The sequence below is a fragment of the Melanostigma gelatinosum genome (assembly GCF_949748355.1).
Source record: "Melanostigma gelatinosum genome assembly, chromosome: 9".
NCBI lineage: Eukaryota > Metazoa > Chordata > Actinopteri > Perciformes > Zoarcidae > Melanostigma > Melanostigma gelatinosum.
This window is the reverse complement of record NC_136642.1, coordinates 20,948,972-20,962,673: the sequence shown is the minus strand read 5'-3', so window position 1 is coordinate 20,962,673 and position 13,702 is coordinate 20,948,972. Positions and strand designations below refer to the sequence as shown.

Sequence of the window (13,702 nt, the reverse complement as noted above, 5' to 3'; positions counted from 1 at the left end):
AATGCTTTCCAGATTAAAATATTTCACAAAAATTTTAAAAAATCGATAATCTTAAAATGACAATGATAATGTGTATAACATATTCAGACACAAATGTAAAGGTTTACTGTCATTGATTTATCCATGGGGATTAAGTAAAGTTGTTGCACGCTCATTTTCCGACAGTACCTGAATGCAGCAGCTCCACGCTGCACTTCCCTGTTCCTTGGTTCCTGCACCTCCCAGCTCAAAGATGGCAGCCATGGGACAGAGATGAGAGACGACACCAATTTAGGAGTTTTGTTATGAAACCGCATTGGGCTGTACAGCTGTTACATGCATGGTTTTAAAATCACAGCGGTATAATTTGTCACTGCCAATGTGTCGTTTCACGAAGTCAATTAAAGGATTCAGAAATATCATGTTTTTCTGTGGGCTAAGCTAGCAAGCAACGGTTAGCAAATACATGAACTTGCCTCTTCAGCCATCCAAGAAGAAAGCAGCTGCTCTGCATACGCTGTGTGTTGGCATTTTGCAAGGTGAGTGTCTGTACGATAGCTTGCAAATCTAATGCAAACATGTGTTGTGAAGGCATAACGTTTACGTTCTTGCGTTAATTTAGCATAAGCTACATGTTGGCAGAACTAGTCTTATATCGAACAGTTAACATTAACCTTAGGTCTGTCTTTTGTTGTATGGGGAAAATCGCGTATCTGTCAGTATAATTGCATACATAGTGTTTAAGTGTGTTCATTGCGTCTTTCGTTAACATTTGCATGCGATCCACGAGCTAGCTAAGTGTATCCGTGTGCCCTCAAGCAGCATTTGAATAAGATGCTAGTGTCACGGCTCTCCACATGATGGATAATATGACTCGTTGTCGCCAACACATTTCTTTTTAAGGACTGATTCCTGGCATCCTATCTTTCAATGCCACGCTACCCTGCATACTAATCGGTCAGCGTTACAGGAGGCTTGCTTTACTATACATCCTGGTGCTTTGGCGCAAAACAAGTCCTGGTCGTGAATCCAAATACGAATATTTTCTCTTTCCTTCTCCACCAGCTCAATTTCATCATGGCCATCACTCAGTTCCGCCTTTTCAAGATCTGCACATGTCTAGCCACCTTACTGTCTTTCTTTAAAAGGTTGATATGCAGGTGAGCACAACTGGACAAGTACCCCGATACACACTATTCTCCTTTGTGAAGAGCTTGTCAATGCACATTAGTGGCAAACATAAAAACGTCAAAACAATCTAACCGAATACCTTTGAACCATTGACAGGATATACTGATAAATGTTGCACACATCTGAGCCACAACCAAATAGCTGTTTTTTAAAATTTGTATTAACTTTAATATCTAGTACTTAACATAAACCAGATCATTGATTTGTGGGTCACATGCATGCTGAAAATGTAATTGGCAGAGTTCACATCCCTGTCAGTGGATCAATCTCTCCACTAAAGCGATCTGGCCTCAGTGTTTGGTAACAATGTTGCTGCTGCTATTTCCAATGCCTCCAGGACCGGAAGGGGTCGCAAGCTCAGCGGTGATCAAATAACTCTCCCGACAACAGTGGATTTTTCATCCTCGGAACCAAAACAGGTCAGTATCGTGTCAATCAACCTGGCCTGAGAACTTCAGAGCCTATCAGTCAATATTGTGGAAGCGCAAACTACAGATATAATCATCCATCAACAATTCGAGACTGTCCTATATTTGCTTATACACTACACAAACTCCTGCGCTTTAATTCCGTGTATACACTTGACTTCACAGAGTGCTTTATTGTCTATTCTGCACAGCCAGTGATTGAAGAATGGAGCTCTTGGGATGAAGAGGCTCCTACAAGCATTAAGATCGAAGGTGGCAACGGAAACGTTTCCCCCACAGGCAACGAGATGGACGAAGAGCCCGACTACTTCAAAGACATGACTCCCACCATCAGGAAAACACAGAAGGTATGTCCACAGACAGTGCAGCAGGCCCAGTGTTACCCAACAAATGCAAAACTTATGACACTTCTAGTTGGTGGGTGACTGCACAAACAGTAGCCACACTCTATACGTTTGTGGCATTTGCTGTTTGAAATGGTGCATACGCTCGTTCTTCCTTAAGGTTCATGTTTTACTTCATAGAAGTGTATTAATTGTGATGTTGGTGGAGTTGGTCTTGGTTTCAGGCCTCACCTGTAAAATAACAAATTTCCCAAGAAGTAAATGGTAAACAAAAATGATTCTGCAATGATAACTTATAGAGAAACATGAACCATGATGCGCTAAACTTGCATTTTCTGCTTCTAGAACCTTTATTGAACTATGAGGTTAGACCAGTATAACAGGAATATCAGCTGACTGACTGCAGTGCTCCTGTCCTCACCTTTTGCTTGTTTTTTCCTGGAAATAGTTTTCTTTGAGATCCATATAATAACAAGACATTATATAGATATAATATAAATGCACGAGAGCACGACATAGTGTATCTGCATATGTATTAGACGAATCCGAGCGGGATTGTAATGGTTCACAAAGTGCTTTAGTGTAAGTTTCAGCCGCCGTCTCTCTGGTTCGCATGTTGCAGATCGTGCTGAAGAAGCGGGAGCCTTTGAACTACCTGGTGCCTGATGGCTCAGCAGGTTTCTCCAGCAGACTGGCAGCCTCTCAGGATATGATGACCTTCAGTCCACCCTCAGTAAGTTACAGCTCAATACCACGAGAAGCATCTGGCAGGGCCTCTGTTCCCAACGCATCCAATAATAAATCATTATTATTCGTCAAAATGACTGAGAGAGCCTCCAGCAAATGGCATCGTATCACTTTTTATTCCCCTTGTCGGTCATGTATGGGTACTTTTCAGGCCGCAGTAAACGACAAGTCAAACCTTTTTTACAAATTCAATTCACTTATTTCATGGATTAGAGATTTAAAGTACTAAAAAAATCTGAATTTTCCTTTTATTTTCATGAGCAACTATCACGACAGATGTGTTTACAGTAGAAGGTCAATCACTAACTCATCTCCCTGTCCTGCTTGCACATCAGATTGTGTGGTGATTACCTAAACTAGGACATTCAATTGGGAACTAGCAGAGATGCAACAATATGAATTGTAGATTGTGCTCCATACAGTTCATCTCTGGTACAGCGAGAGGATACATCCAAAACAAGTGTTTAGTGAAGAGGCTCTTAGTTCAGCTGCTGTAGTGGAAAGGCTGTAGTCGTGGATATAAGTGTGAGTGTGTCTGTGCAGGGGGAACTGGGAGAAATGGATACCTGGCAGGGAGACTCAAACGCCTGGGAGGACGAGTCTGATGCTGCGTGGGAGGCAGAGGTGGTACTCAGGTAATATTTCAAGAAGTTTCCGCGCCTATACACAGTACGTAGACATGCACCAATACCGGTTTGTCCGGATTTTCCAGTTGCCCAAATTCATTGTTCATCATTAATAATAGCACCAGCCATTTAAAGGAACAGTTGCACGAGTTGTGTGTTTTGTATGTAAGACGAAGGGGGAAATAACAACTATTAAGCTTTCTCACATAGGGCAGTGTGCAAACATCTAGTATTGCTATCAGTGTACCACAACACACAGGACTTGGTCAGTGCTTCTCCTTGTGGATTTCGTTGAAAAGACCACTTCCAATGGGCGTCCTGGCCACCTTTGCACTGATGATGATGATGATACTGTAAGCTCCCTTTCACTTTTGTGTTGGAGGGATGTAGGTTGACGCACTGACCAGCAGGTGGCAGTGTAGGCCATTATTACAACCCCACTAGTAACAAGATGTTGTTTTCGTCACTCCCAGCTGGCCTCTCGCATCTGTTGATGTGCGCTGTAGTGACATTGCTTGCAATTTGCCTTTCCTTCTATCCAACAGGCAACAGAAGATGGCTGAGAGAGAAAAGAGGTCCATGGAGCAGCAACGGAAGAAGATGGAGAAAGATGTTCAGAGGATGATGAAGAAGGAGCAGAAGATTGCCGTCAAGCTCTCGTAACATTATTAGAAATGCTCAGTTTCGAGCCGAAGGGATGGGAGGGGAGGGGAGGGGAGGGGAGGGGGGGGGGCAAGGACACTGAATCAATTGTCACTCTGTCTTTGAAGTCATCATACCAAACAGCATTACCACCCTTCACGACTTATCTCTTAGTAGTCTGTCCTACTCCACCCTGTTTCCACCAGCAGCCATTTTAGTCCGTTTTCCAGCTGCAGCAGTGTGAAACGCTTCAGTCTCGAGGTCAGATAGCGCTCCCGGTGTACTCGCTGTTCCTGTAGCGCGGTCCTTTTGGTCTTCGAGGGAGCGCTATAATCATACGATCCGGTTCATCTGAGGTTAAAGGTTACGTGCAGCATTAGAGAGTACCAGTTAGATTCTGCAGCCCTTCGTACACTGGAAGTTAGAATGGAGGCTGAAGATGTTCATTATGAGTGAGGATGAAGGACCACAGACTAGAATCTAGCCCACCTGTAAATGTTAGCTGTGGGTTCCTATGGTAATCTCATGGCTACTGATCTGCCATTCATTCTCCTCCTTTGTCAGCGTTTGAAGGAGAAACTCCAGTGATCACTGCTTTGATTTTATTTTTAATTTTAATTATTTGTCAAGGTGGTGGGAATGTTACTGTGCTCCTAAATAGTTGTTACTCTCGCTGCACAGACGCCGTCTTTCTGGAACCCGGATCCCAGCTCGGTCTCTGAATGGCTACCTCGGTCGATAACTAGATGAAGACGGCTTTCACTGAGCATCCCGTTATGCATCGTTGTAATACATTTACCAGTCATTGTTGGAAACAAATCGGCACCACTGCCAATAGGCAAGCTGTTGTCATGGAAACATTTTTATGAATTGAAATGTGCAGACGAGATACAAAATGTCTCCGGTCTGTGATGCCTGATAAATGACTTATAAATGAGGTGATGGAGGCAGATTTCTATACTGACTATTCCAAAAGTAAAAGCTTCGCGAGCTAATTGGTGGGTCTGTTGAAACTTGAATGATTAAATGACCAGTGCATGATCAGGTTTAATTGAAAGCAGATGTGTTTTTTTTTAAGGGAATTCGGCAAACTATTTGTCCAACTTATTTTTCATGGAGTAAAGCTGCAGGTTTGTTTTCTGTTTTGTCTTTTTAAGACTTCATGTTAAAAATAATTGTCATGATTGAGCACAACTGAGGACCACAAGCTCGATCAATCCCGGAGGATTTGGCAGTTTGTACAGCTGCTGTATCAGTCCGACATGTTTTTAATAAACTGATTTGATTCATACCTCCTGGAGATGAAACGTGTTGGTCATGTGTCTGCTGCCTGATGTGCAATTTGGGAAACAAAGGGGTGACATTAAATTATTATTCAGCTTTGCTTTGGGTACAACATAAGTTTGGGCTTTTTGTTAGCTGTGCTCGTGATGTGGCTCCAGGGTTTTTAGTCTGTCACTCAAACTGAAATATCTACATATCTTGGATGGTGTGCCATTCAATTTGGTACACACACAAACATACCCAATAGTGAGCTTGTTAGCATGGTGATGTTAGCATTTAGCTTGAAGCACTACAGCCTTACAGAGCTGCAAGCTCTAGACGTGTTCATGTCACTAGAACATGATGTCCGACACCCATGTGCCCTTTGATTAGGATTGGCAGGACGTTGCAGTCACTCATCTGACCCCAATCATAATGATGTCACTCCCATCTGTCAGGGGCCTCTGCCAGAACCTCTGAGACTGACCCACTTTCAAAAACGGATAGTGCACGTCATTAGTCTTCAGAAAGGGGACGAGCTAAATGACATAACCGTCCTGAAAGACTGAGAATACCGATAGACTGGTGTTCTCAGCTGGTTCCACTTACAGCCACTGCCTCCCACTCCAGCATCCTCACTCTGATGCTTTTTGAACCGAGAGGTCACGCTTATGCAATTTAAGACATCACTGTGTGGATATATAATCATGGCAAAGACGCAAAGTTCATTCAGACTTAATTTTTTTCCACACCCAGTCTTCAGAGAGAAAGGGAATAAGTTATGACTAAACGCATTGGTGGTTTTTGCAGGCAAACATCTGCTCTGGCACTGACCCAGTTGTCACATGTATAAAAAGGCACGGATGACATTTTACAGCTTCTGAGAGATCCCAGTTAAGTGGATCTCATGCACTTCACATTGTCAGCTCCACAACCCAAGGGACGTCTGCAAACACAGGCCGGGAAAGCTTTTACGTAAGCCGAGCGGTCATGAGAACGCCGCTTCGGCCGTGATAGTGTTGCCTTTTATTAATTCATGTGAACATCTTGTGCAAATTAAGAAACTTGGGCTCTCCCAGTCTTCGCTAGCATTTTTACAGAAGTCAAACTTAACAAGTGTCTCCGTGTAGTCATTTCCTCCCCAAATTACAAACACCATAACAAAAGTCACAAATGCGTGGCCAGAGTTTATCATGCTTTATTAATAAATAAACAAGGACATTTGATGTAAACTACCAGTATTGCACAATAGCTCAGGCACATAAGTGTCATCGCTTAAGCATCAGTTTATTTCTATGAACAATACACAGGCTGCACCAAATAAAGCTCTACTCCCAGGGAGGAAAAACATAAAAATCCATATATACACACACACACACACACACACACACTTCACAAAACATTAGTGAACTCGCATTAAAGCTTTGGCTGAAGGTTTCTTTAGAATAATAACTCAAAACGGTTGGCTTTCCAAACCCATCAAATAGAAAATAAAATGGAATCTTTCACCCTAAAATCTCATCCGAACATAAAGAACTTTTTAATGATATTTTTTTTTTCTTTTTAACTTAAACACAAGGACAGCTCGGAACACCACACGACAATGATAACAGACAACCATCTACCCAGATGATCAGTTTAACATGTCAATGATAAATAAATAAATAACCCTCTTCATAAATAATCCCTTTCATGTCACCATTTTGCTTCAACTCGTGGTGCAGTGCAAAGTAACAGTGTCAGAACAAAAATAACTGCATTAATACAGAGTGTTCAACAGAAAGCGTAATAAATCTCGCAAATGCTTAAGTGCTTTTAAGTTAAAGGTCAGGCGTGTGCATGCGGGGTTGAAGCCTTTACGCATCCGGCCTGTGTGTGACGTGACGAAGAGAGTGCAATCCCATGATGCAACAGCCCCTGACGAGAGCGGCGATATTGTACACTGGAGCGATCCCGTCCACGCCGTGCCGCGAGTACAGCCAGGCCACCGTCGGTAGCACAGGCGCTGCCACCGCGACCAGATCCACCAGGAAGCTGTTGCTCCAGTAGCGCTTGCCGACCACATCCAGTCCCGGAGACAGACGGGGTTCTTCCTCGCCGACACTGAAATCCAGCTCCTCCATGAACCGCCGGCTCTCCACAGGTTCAGAGCAGCACAGGCCGGAATCGGCGGAGATGTCGGGGCTCTCTGGGCCAGCAGGACCGGGCACGCCGGGTGAGGGAGGTGTTGAGTCGGGGAGACTGGCAGTGGTGGAGGTGGGCAGGTCTGGGAGACCCAGAAGACTGCTGGGTGCTGACAAAGCTGCATCATCCCCTGTTGCCCCATGGAACTTGAGCAGCTGGAGGAGCACGGTCTGCACATCTGCAGACATGGGCATCGCGTCAGTCTGGATTCCTTTATCTTCCGTGTTCTGCTGGGAGAGTGCGCTCGAGCAGATGTCGACGGTGGTGAAAGCTGCGTTTGGTAGAGCCATTGGGGGTGCAGTAGAGTCATCGATCAACTGTCCCTCTTCTGACAGCGCAGACACCCCAGACTCCATCCCCACACTCAGCTTGCCACTACAGTCCTGACTGAAATCCACCGCAGTAGACATGAAGACCTGCTCCAAAATGTCCGCCCTGTTGGCCATCTCATCGTTTACCAGCAGCCCGCTATCCGCCAATGCCTCCGCCCCGAGGTTACCCAGCTCCATTCCACCCTCCTCTTCCTCCCCCAACAGCTTCTTCCCGCAGCTGCTGGGGCTGTCGCAGATGAAGTCCAAGGTGTTGTCGTCCTGGAGGCCGACGCCGCTCTGGGCAAGCTCCATGCTTTGCAGCAGGGACTCCAACTTCCTGTTTTGGATGTTGATGTCGATGAAATACTTCTGTATTCCCTTATCCTTCTCCATCAGGCTGCTCTTCATCGTTTCCACCACCTGGCGCAGCTGCCTGATCTCTTTGCGAGCCTCTTTGAGGGACAGCTGAGCCTCCACCCGGTGACACTCCTCTTCAATCCAGTCTTCCCTCATTCTGCCGAGCTGGGACTTAAGCTCCCCGACCTCCGTCTCTCTAATGAAGAGGGGAAGAAAATGTCCACAGGAAATGAAGGAATAGTTTCACATTTAAGTTAAGATGAGAAATTTGATGCCACTCGATGTGAGAAGGGTATCGGTCTTTTCATCTAACTCAGCAAGAACGTAATTAACTTTATAATATAATTGCAAACTACTTTTATCACTTTCAGGAGATACAAAGTAGATGAATCAGGTTAAAATAAGTTGCCTTGTTTGTTTCATGTACAGTGCATGTTTTGTGCAAGTAGGCTCAATGCAGATGACATAATAGTAATTTCCCAGTGGGTTCACAATCCAGAGGATTTGAATAGTTGCAGGGCTGCAGTAGGCATTACGTCACAACCATGGTTTCACCTGTTCTTCCACCAATACGACCACCGACATCGTTCCTCAGAACCATAAAAAAAAAAAAATGCTACAGATACAATCCCAGGAGCTTCTGTGCTGCTACATCTGAACTAACCTGTCACAGACCGTGTTCTCAGACTCCATCAGTTTGGTCTTCAGGTGTCTGATGGCCACTTCCTTCTGCTGTAGAGGGGTGAGATACTGCTCAGGGTTCGGGGGTCTGATGCCATGGTTGTCCCCGCAGGAGTGGAAGCGGCCTGGGTTCGCTCTTCTGTTTGTGAAAGAGACCATTAGGTTGATTAAAAAAAAAAAAGCCAAAGTTTACCCCTTTAGAACCAACGGTTACCCCGTCAGTTTCCAACCGGACATTTTGAAGAAACAGCAGAAAAACCAATTTGACAGTAAAACCGCTCCCTCAGACGGTAATTTGTCTGGCTGACAGAGTGCTGTCGGGGCAGAAGCTCTCTGAAGCCTGGAGTTACTGTCTGACACAGGATTACTGGCATGTAGACTAGAGGGGAAAAAACACCAAAAAAACTAAAATGCTGGTTTATCTAAATACAAGCACAGTTGGCAAGGAAACAAATCACCGTACCGGAAAAAAAACACCTAAATCTAGATGCCAAGTGCATTCAAACGGCCTTTGCATTTCCTGATTTGTGTTTCATCATTGTCAAAGACAACTGATAAAAGGATTCAGGATTCGTGATTCTCCTCCTCCCCTCCTCCCGCCCCCCCCCCCCCCCCCCCCGACAGAGGATGAGTGGGTGGATTTGGACAATATGTAAAGCAGCATGTATAAGCCCCTCTCTTCCACTAGCACAATATCCTAGCAACCTGGGATACTCGAAGCTCTGCATCCCTGCCAGAAATAGAAACGATGTCACATGACTCTTAGGAAAGCCGACAGGACGGCGTCCTGAAGTGACAAGAGTGGAGGGCTATAATGCATTCATGGGGAGCTGGAAACATGATAAAGAGGGCAGATTCTGCTGCTGCATAAAAACTCAAAAGGATGTTTGTCATTTATACTGCTGAGAGGATTTTTAGGTTGAACCGTATGCGGGGCGGAGCTGCCAACAAACTTAAGAAGTAAACCTTCCAAGTAATGCAGAGCCTGGAGAACCATATCAGAAATCAATGGGCTTCACTTCTGAGCTTCAGGCTGTTTAGTTCACTAATCAATTCTGTCATTTTTAAACAGTGATGACCCTGTTCTCTCCTCCAAACCAAGGTGCGTTCACTGTAATGTTAGGTATGGGATGCAGTCTGCAGGGTCACTGTCTGGTTACCATATTCAGACATTTGCTATATTAAATCCTCATTAATCCCAACCAGAGCCAAATCATGGCCGATATAATCCCAGACAGCTGCAAGAGACTAAATGATAAAACAATCAGAGCTTAATCCAGCAACCCACTCACTCACTTGCTCATCGTTATGCTGCACATGAGTCACAGTCCAAATCTCTCCAAAATCCACTTGTTTCGCAAGGTTGGATTTGTAATGAATCCAAGTAGGAGAAATGTGGAAAGGTCAGACATGACCAGGAGTCAACTCCAAAAAAACCACAATGGTTATTCTGCGATTGTTAATAATGCATGCCGTGAGAGCCCTGTGTGGGTGTACCTGGAGGTGGGGCTGGAGTTGCAGCTGCTGGTTGAGGAGGCAGCTCTGGTTGGAGTCCTGTAGGGAGCGTAGAGTTCTGCATTGCGGTTGGCTGTCGGGCTCCCGGGTGGTTTGAACACTGGGAGCGGTCTGACGTGGGAGACGCAACTTGATTAAAAAAAGCATTAGAGAATCAATCAAGAAGTGCCTTATTCTAGCAGACTATACAGATGGACCTCATACCTGCGTGAAGGAGCTCTCTTTCCAGCTGAAATGGAGGCGAGGCCCTCCCTGGTCTTCAGGCTGCCTGTGCTGCTGGAGGAGCTGAAGTCAGCCTCACTACCTGCAGGGAGAACCATCAGTGTTTTAGCACTTAAGCGAGACTATATCATTTTGAAAAGGTGATTGGATACAATCTTCCTCCTTAAATCAAAAGTTGAATTCATAAGAAATAAAACATCCTTGCTCAATTCAACACAGGGTTTTTCCTGCAGCCTCACTTAGTCGGGTGTGACCAAGTGAGTATTTAAAAATGTATGAAGCAAAGTACGGTAAAAATAAAGTGCTTCACTGAAAGAAACATGTTTGTTGGTGCCAGCTTGTGGTCCCATTCCATTACCCCTGTGGTTGCGGTTCAGAAAAAGCTATGGTCTTACTTTAAGCCTCAACATTCAGCCTAACATGAACACTAACACTCTTTTTCTGTGCCATCATTGATGGACAATGTCTTCTTTTTCTCCATCTAAGTCGGTTAGGATCAAGTGCAGATTAAAGCAGGACTATCAGTGTCTGTAAAGAGGACTTCCATCATGTCTCCCTAATGGAGGGACCAACTATAGAACAGCCTGACACATATTCTCAAACGGCAGCTTTTCGATGGCCTACATCCCATAATATAACCTTTCAAGAGCGGGACATACAGGTAAACCCCTTCATGTTCATTACAAATACCATTTACGCTGCAGAATTAGCCAATAACATCCAGTCACTGCGTGTAACAAGACAGAGAGTAAGAGGCCTCAGCACAATACAGAAGCCTAGAACATTTCCAGCTAAATTGTTTAAACAGAGAAAAAAATATCGTGCTGAAATGATTAAAGAAGAAATTCAAAGCCGTACCTGAGCAGCATCTTTTACCATCAAACAAAACCATATTAGTGTGTCCTGTGATGACTGTGACAAAGAAAATATTTCAAAACTAATGTGATCCTCCACCGCTGTGTGAGTCAAACTGCTGCTCTGTGCACGTTCAACCGGTGAACTAACCTCCTGCTAATCAGCCTAATTGGCTCAGCTCCCAAACCTTCTCCTCATCCAATCAGCTGTCCTCCTCATCTTGACTCATGATCAAGCAGTTTTGTTTTTTTTCTCTTTCCTCAAATTTAAAGTGGGGAGGTTTTGGGATAAAGGTTGTTGGAGTGCACTGTTTCGGTTTCACTCCAGTTATTCTTCTCCTTTTAGGCAAGCAGCAGCTGCTTCCCGGCCACTGTCTGCTCAAGTCAACATACCAGGGAAATCTGCTAGCTGCTGGCATGCGACAAAAACTAAGTTATTGTACTTTGGTCTTTCCAGCTGAAATGGAGGCGAGGCCCTCCCTGGTCTTATATATATATATATATATATATATATATATATATATATATATATATATATATATATATATATATATATATATATATATATATATATATATATATATATATATATATATATATATATATATATATATATATATATATATATGCTGTGTATAAGTCAGTGCATATATGCAAGAATCAACACACCCAAATCAAATGATATTTTATTATAGGATCATGATAGTGCAGGCCCAAGGTAAGGTTTAGAATATTGTTGATACTCATTCTACGTTTTCTGAAAAACCTAAAACATTTTCATTACATTCTCTTTTATCTGTGCATTCTCCTTTACCTCTGGCTTTCATGGCCGACCTCAGCTCCCTCTTGTGCCTCGGGGCGCTCCGTGGTTCGCCGCTCCACTCGGCCATCACCCTCACCCTCTTCACTTTGGTCTTGCGCTCGGGCAGCGTCGGCGAGCCGTGGGCACTCTGCTCTGAGCCTGACGGGGTTTTGGAGGGGGACACAGACTGACTAGTGGGGCAGCCGGTGTCATCTATTGTAGACAGGCACACAGACAGTACCGGTAACAGCCGAGAACAGGCGGCGCGGGGCAGCCAGCGAACACAGGCAGAGCTCAAGGTTCAAGTCCGGATGTTATCTGACAGATAGCGCAGCAAATTTCACAACGGCTGCTCACTTTAAGAAAGTTGTCAGTGTGGTAGGTTTAACAGTGTGTACACACACACACACACACACACACAGCACATTTACTCTGGAGTGTAGTCTTGTATGTCTTTAATTTCCTGTTTGTTAAAAGAAACCTCACTATATTTTTAGTTTGAGGGCGTATTATCCAGCATGCAGGAAAGTATTTAAGTTAATTTACTCAGGAAATACATTTAACCACAAAACGATCATCATATAAAACAGTCAAAATCAGCCCCACCCTGATCAGCTAACAATAACATGCTGCTCACATATTTATGCACAGATTATCAAATGGAAAACACTCTAAGTGCCCTTTGGCATTATGAGTACTTTTACTTGTATTACTTGAATATCATTTGGCTGATAATACTTCTGTACTTTTACTATTTTACTGGAGTATTTTCACGCTGTGGCATCGACACTTTTACTGAAGTAAAGGACCTGAATACCTCTACCATCACTGCTTTCATCACACATACAGTAAGGATTTAACGTTTTCCCAACCAACCAATACAATCGTGCACCTGAAAGCCTGTAAATGGCGCTAAAAGTATCTGGTGTCCTCAGACTGGAGCTGAACTTCTTACCAGAGCAAAAGCTGTTGGTGCTGATGGTCCTTTTGGAGTGGTCTGAGCTGATGTCACACTCCTTCCCCTCCTCCTCTGAAAACGGCGAATCAGACAGAGGTGAACCTTTGTCCTTTGGTCGGAAGGGATGGAGAACCAAACGTGGGATGCGGCTGCGAGGGCTTCCTTTCTCCGGCGACTTCTTTTCCTATTCGAAGTAACATCTGTCAGAGCTGCAGATGTAGCCTCCCACCTTCACTCAGTGGAACTTCTTTTTCAGGACGGCATATTTTCAAATGAATAAAAGACTGGATTTTGTTTTATTGTTGGTTGTGTGCCTCGTGATGACAGCTGTAAGGTCACGTTTTATTTATGTTTTTCTTTATTGCATTGCTTAAAAAAAAGACACTTCTCTTTGGGAAAAAAACTCATTCAAACGTGCAGAAATCTGTCAACAGTGACTCGAAGTAATTGATAAGACTTACCTCATATTCCTGGAACGGTCCCATTGTGCTTCACTCAGCGGTTTCCTCTGTCAAATGAAAAATGAGGAGAAATTTATATTTTCTGTGGTCTGTGTATGTGGCAGAGTTTCGACGTGGCGCTGAAACCCTTTACAAAC

At 44.1% G+C, this 13,702-nt stretch overlaps 2 protein-coding genes across 3 annotated transcripts; one reads left to right on the top strand and one right to left on the bottom strand.

Moving 5' to 3' along the window:
- The first annotated feature begins 227 nt into the window (after positions 1 to 227).
- Positions 228 to 3,993, top strand: ebag9 (estrogen receptor binding site associated antigen 9). Its single transcript, XM_079275084.1, has 7 exons — positions 228 to 518; positions 1,045 to 1,139; positions 1,508 to 1,589; positions 1,790 to 1,945; positions 2,565 to 2,675; positions 3,233 to 3,324; positions 3,861 to 3,993. The coding sequence occupies exons 2-7, from the start codon at positions 1,057 to 1,059 to the stop codon at positions 3,976 to 3,978; spliced, it is 642 nt and encodes a 213-aa protein (XP_079131210.1). The 5' UTR covers positions 228 to 518; positions 1,045 to 1,056; the 3' UTR covers positions 3,979 to 3,993.
- A 2,468-nt stretch (positions 3,994 to 6,461) lies between these two features.
- sybu (syntabulin (syntaxin-interacting)) lies at positions 6,462 to 13,591 on the bottom strand. 2 transcript variants are annotated; one of them, XM_079276308.1, is made up of 7 exons: positions 13,566 to 13,591; positions 13,102 to 13,288; positions 12,159 to 12,359; positions 10,473 to 10,572; positions 10,251 to 10,379; positions 8,737 to 8,892; positions 6,462 to 8,268 (listed from the first exon to the last, which is right to left on the bottom strand). In XM_079276308.1, the coding sequence occupies exons 1-7, from the start codon at positions 13,587 to 13,589 to the stop codon at positions 7,077 to 7,079; spliced, it is 1,989 nt and encodes a 662-aa protein (XP_079132434.1). In that variant the 5' UTR covers positions 13,590 to 13,591; the 3' UTR covers positions 6,462 to 7,076. The 2 variants fall into 2 exon arrangements, with proteins under 2 accessions (XP_079132434.1, XP_079132435.1); XM_079276309.1 differs by having other exon boundaries at positions 12,159 to 12,305.
- Positions 13,592 to 13,702: the final 111 nt, after the last annotated feature.

What these genes read in the sequence shown, in the direction of transcription:
- sybu (XM_079276308.1), bottom strand. Translation starts at nt 13,589, where the DNA reads ATGGGACCGTTCCAGGAATATGAG. An exon ending in GACCGTTCCAGGAATATGAG is followed by an intron (nt 13,289 to 13,565) that starts GTAAGTCTTATC and finishes TACTTCGAATAG; the next exon opens with GAAAAGAAGTCGCCGGAGAA. An exon ending in GAGAACACGGTCTGTGACAG is followed by an intron (nt 8,269 to 8,736) that starts GTTAGTTCAGAT and finishes CCTCTTCATTAG; the next exon opens with AGAGACGGAGGTCGGGGAGC.
- ebag9 (XM_079275084.1), top strand. Translation starts at nt 1,057, where the DNA reads ATGGCCATCACTCAGTTCCGCCTTTTCAAGATCTGCACATGTCTAGCC. An exon ending in CCATCAGGAAAACACAGAAG is followed by an intron (nt 1,946 to 2,564) that starts GTATGTCCACAG and finishes CGCATGTTGCAG; the next exon opens with ATCGTGCTGAAGAAGCGGGA. An exon ending in GAGGCAGAGGTGGTACTCAG is followed by an intron (nt 3,325 to 3,860) that starts GTAATATTTCAA and finishes TCTATCCAACAG; the next exon opens with GCAACAGAAGATGGCTGAGA.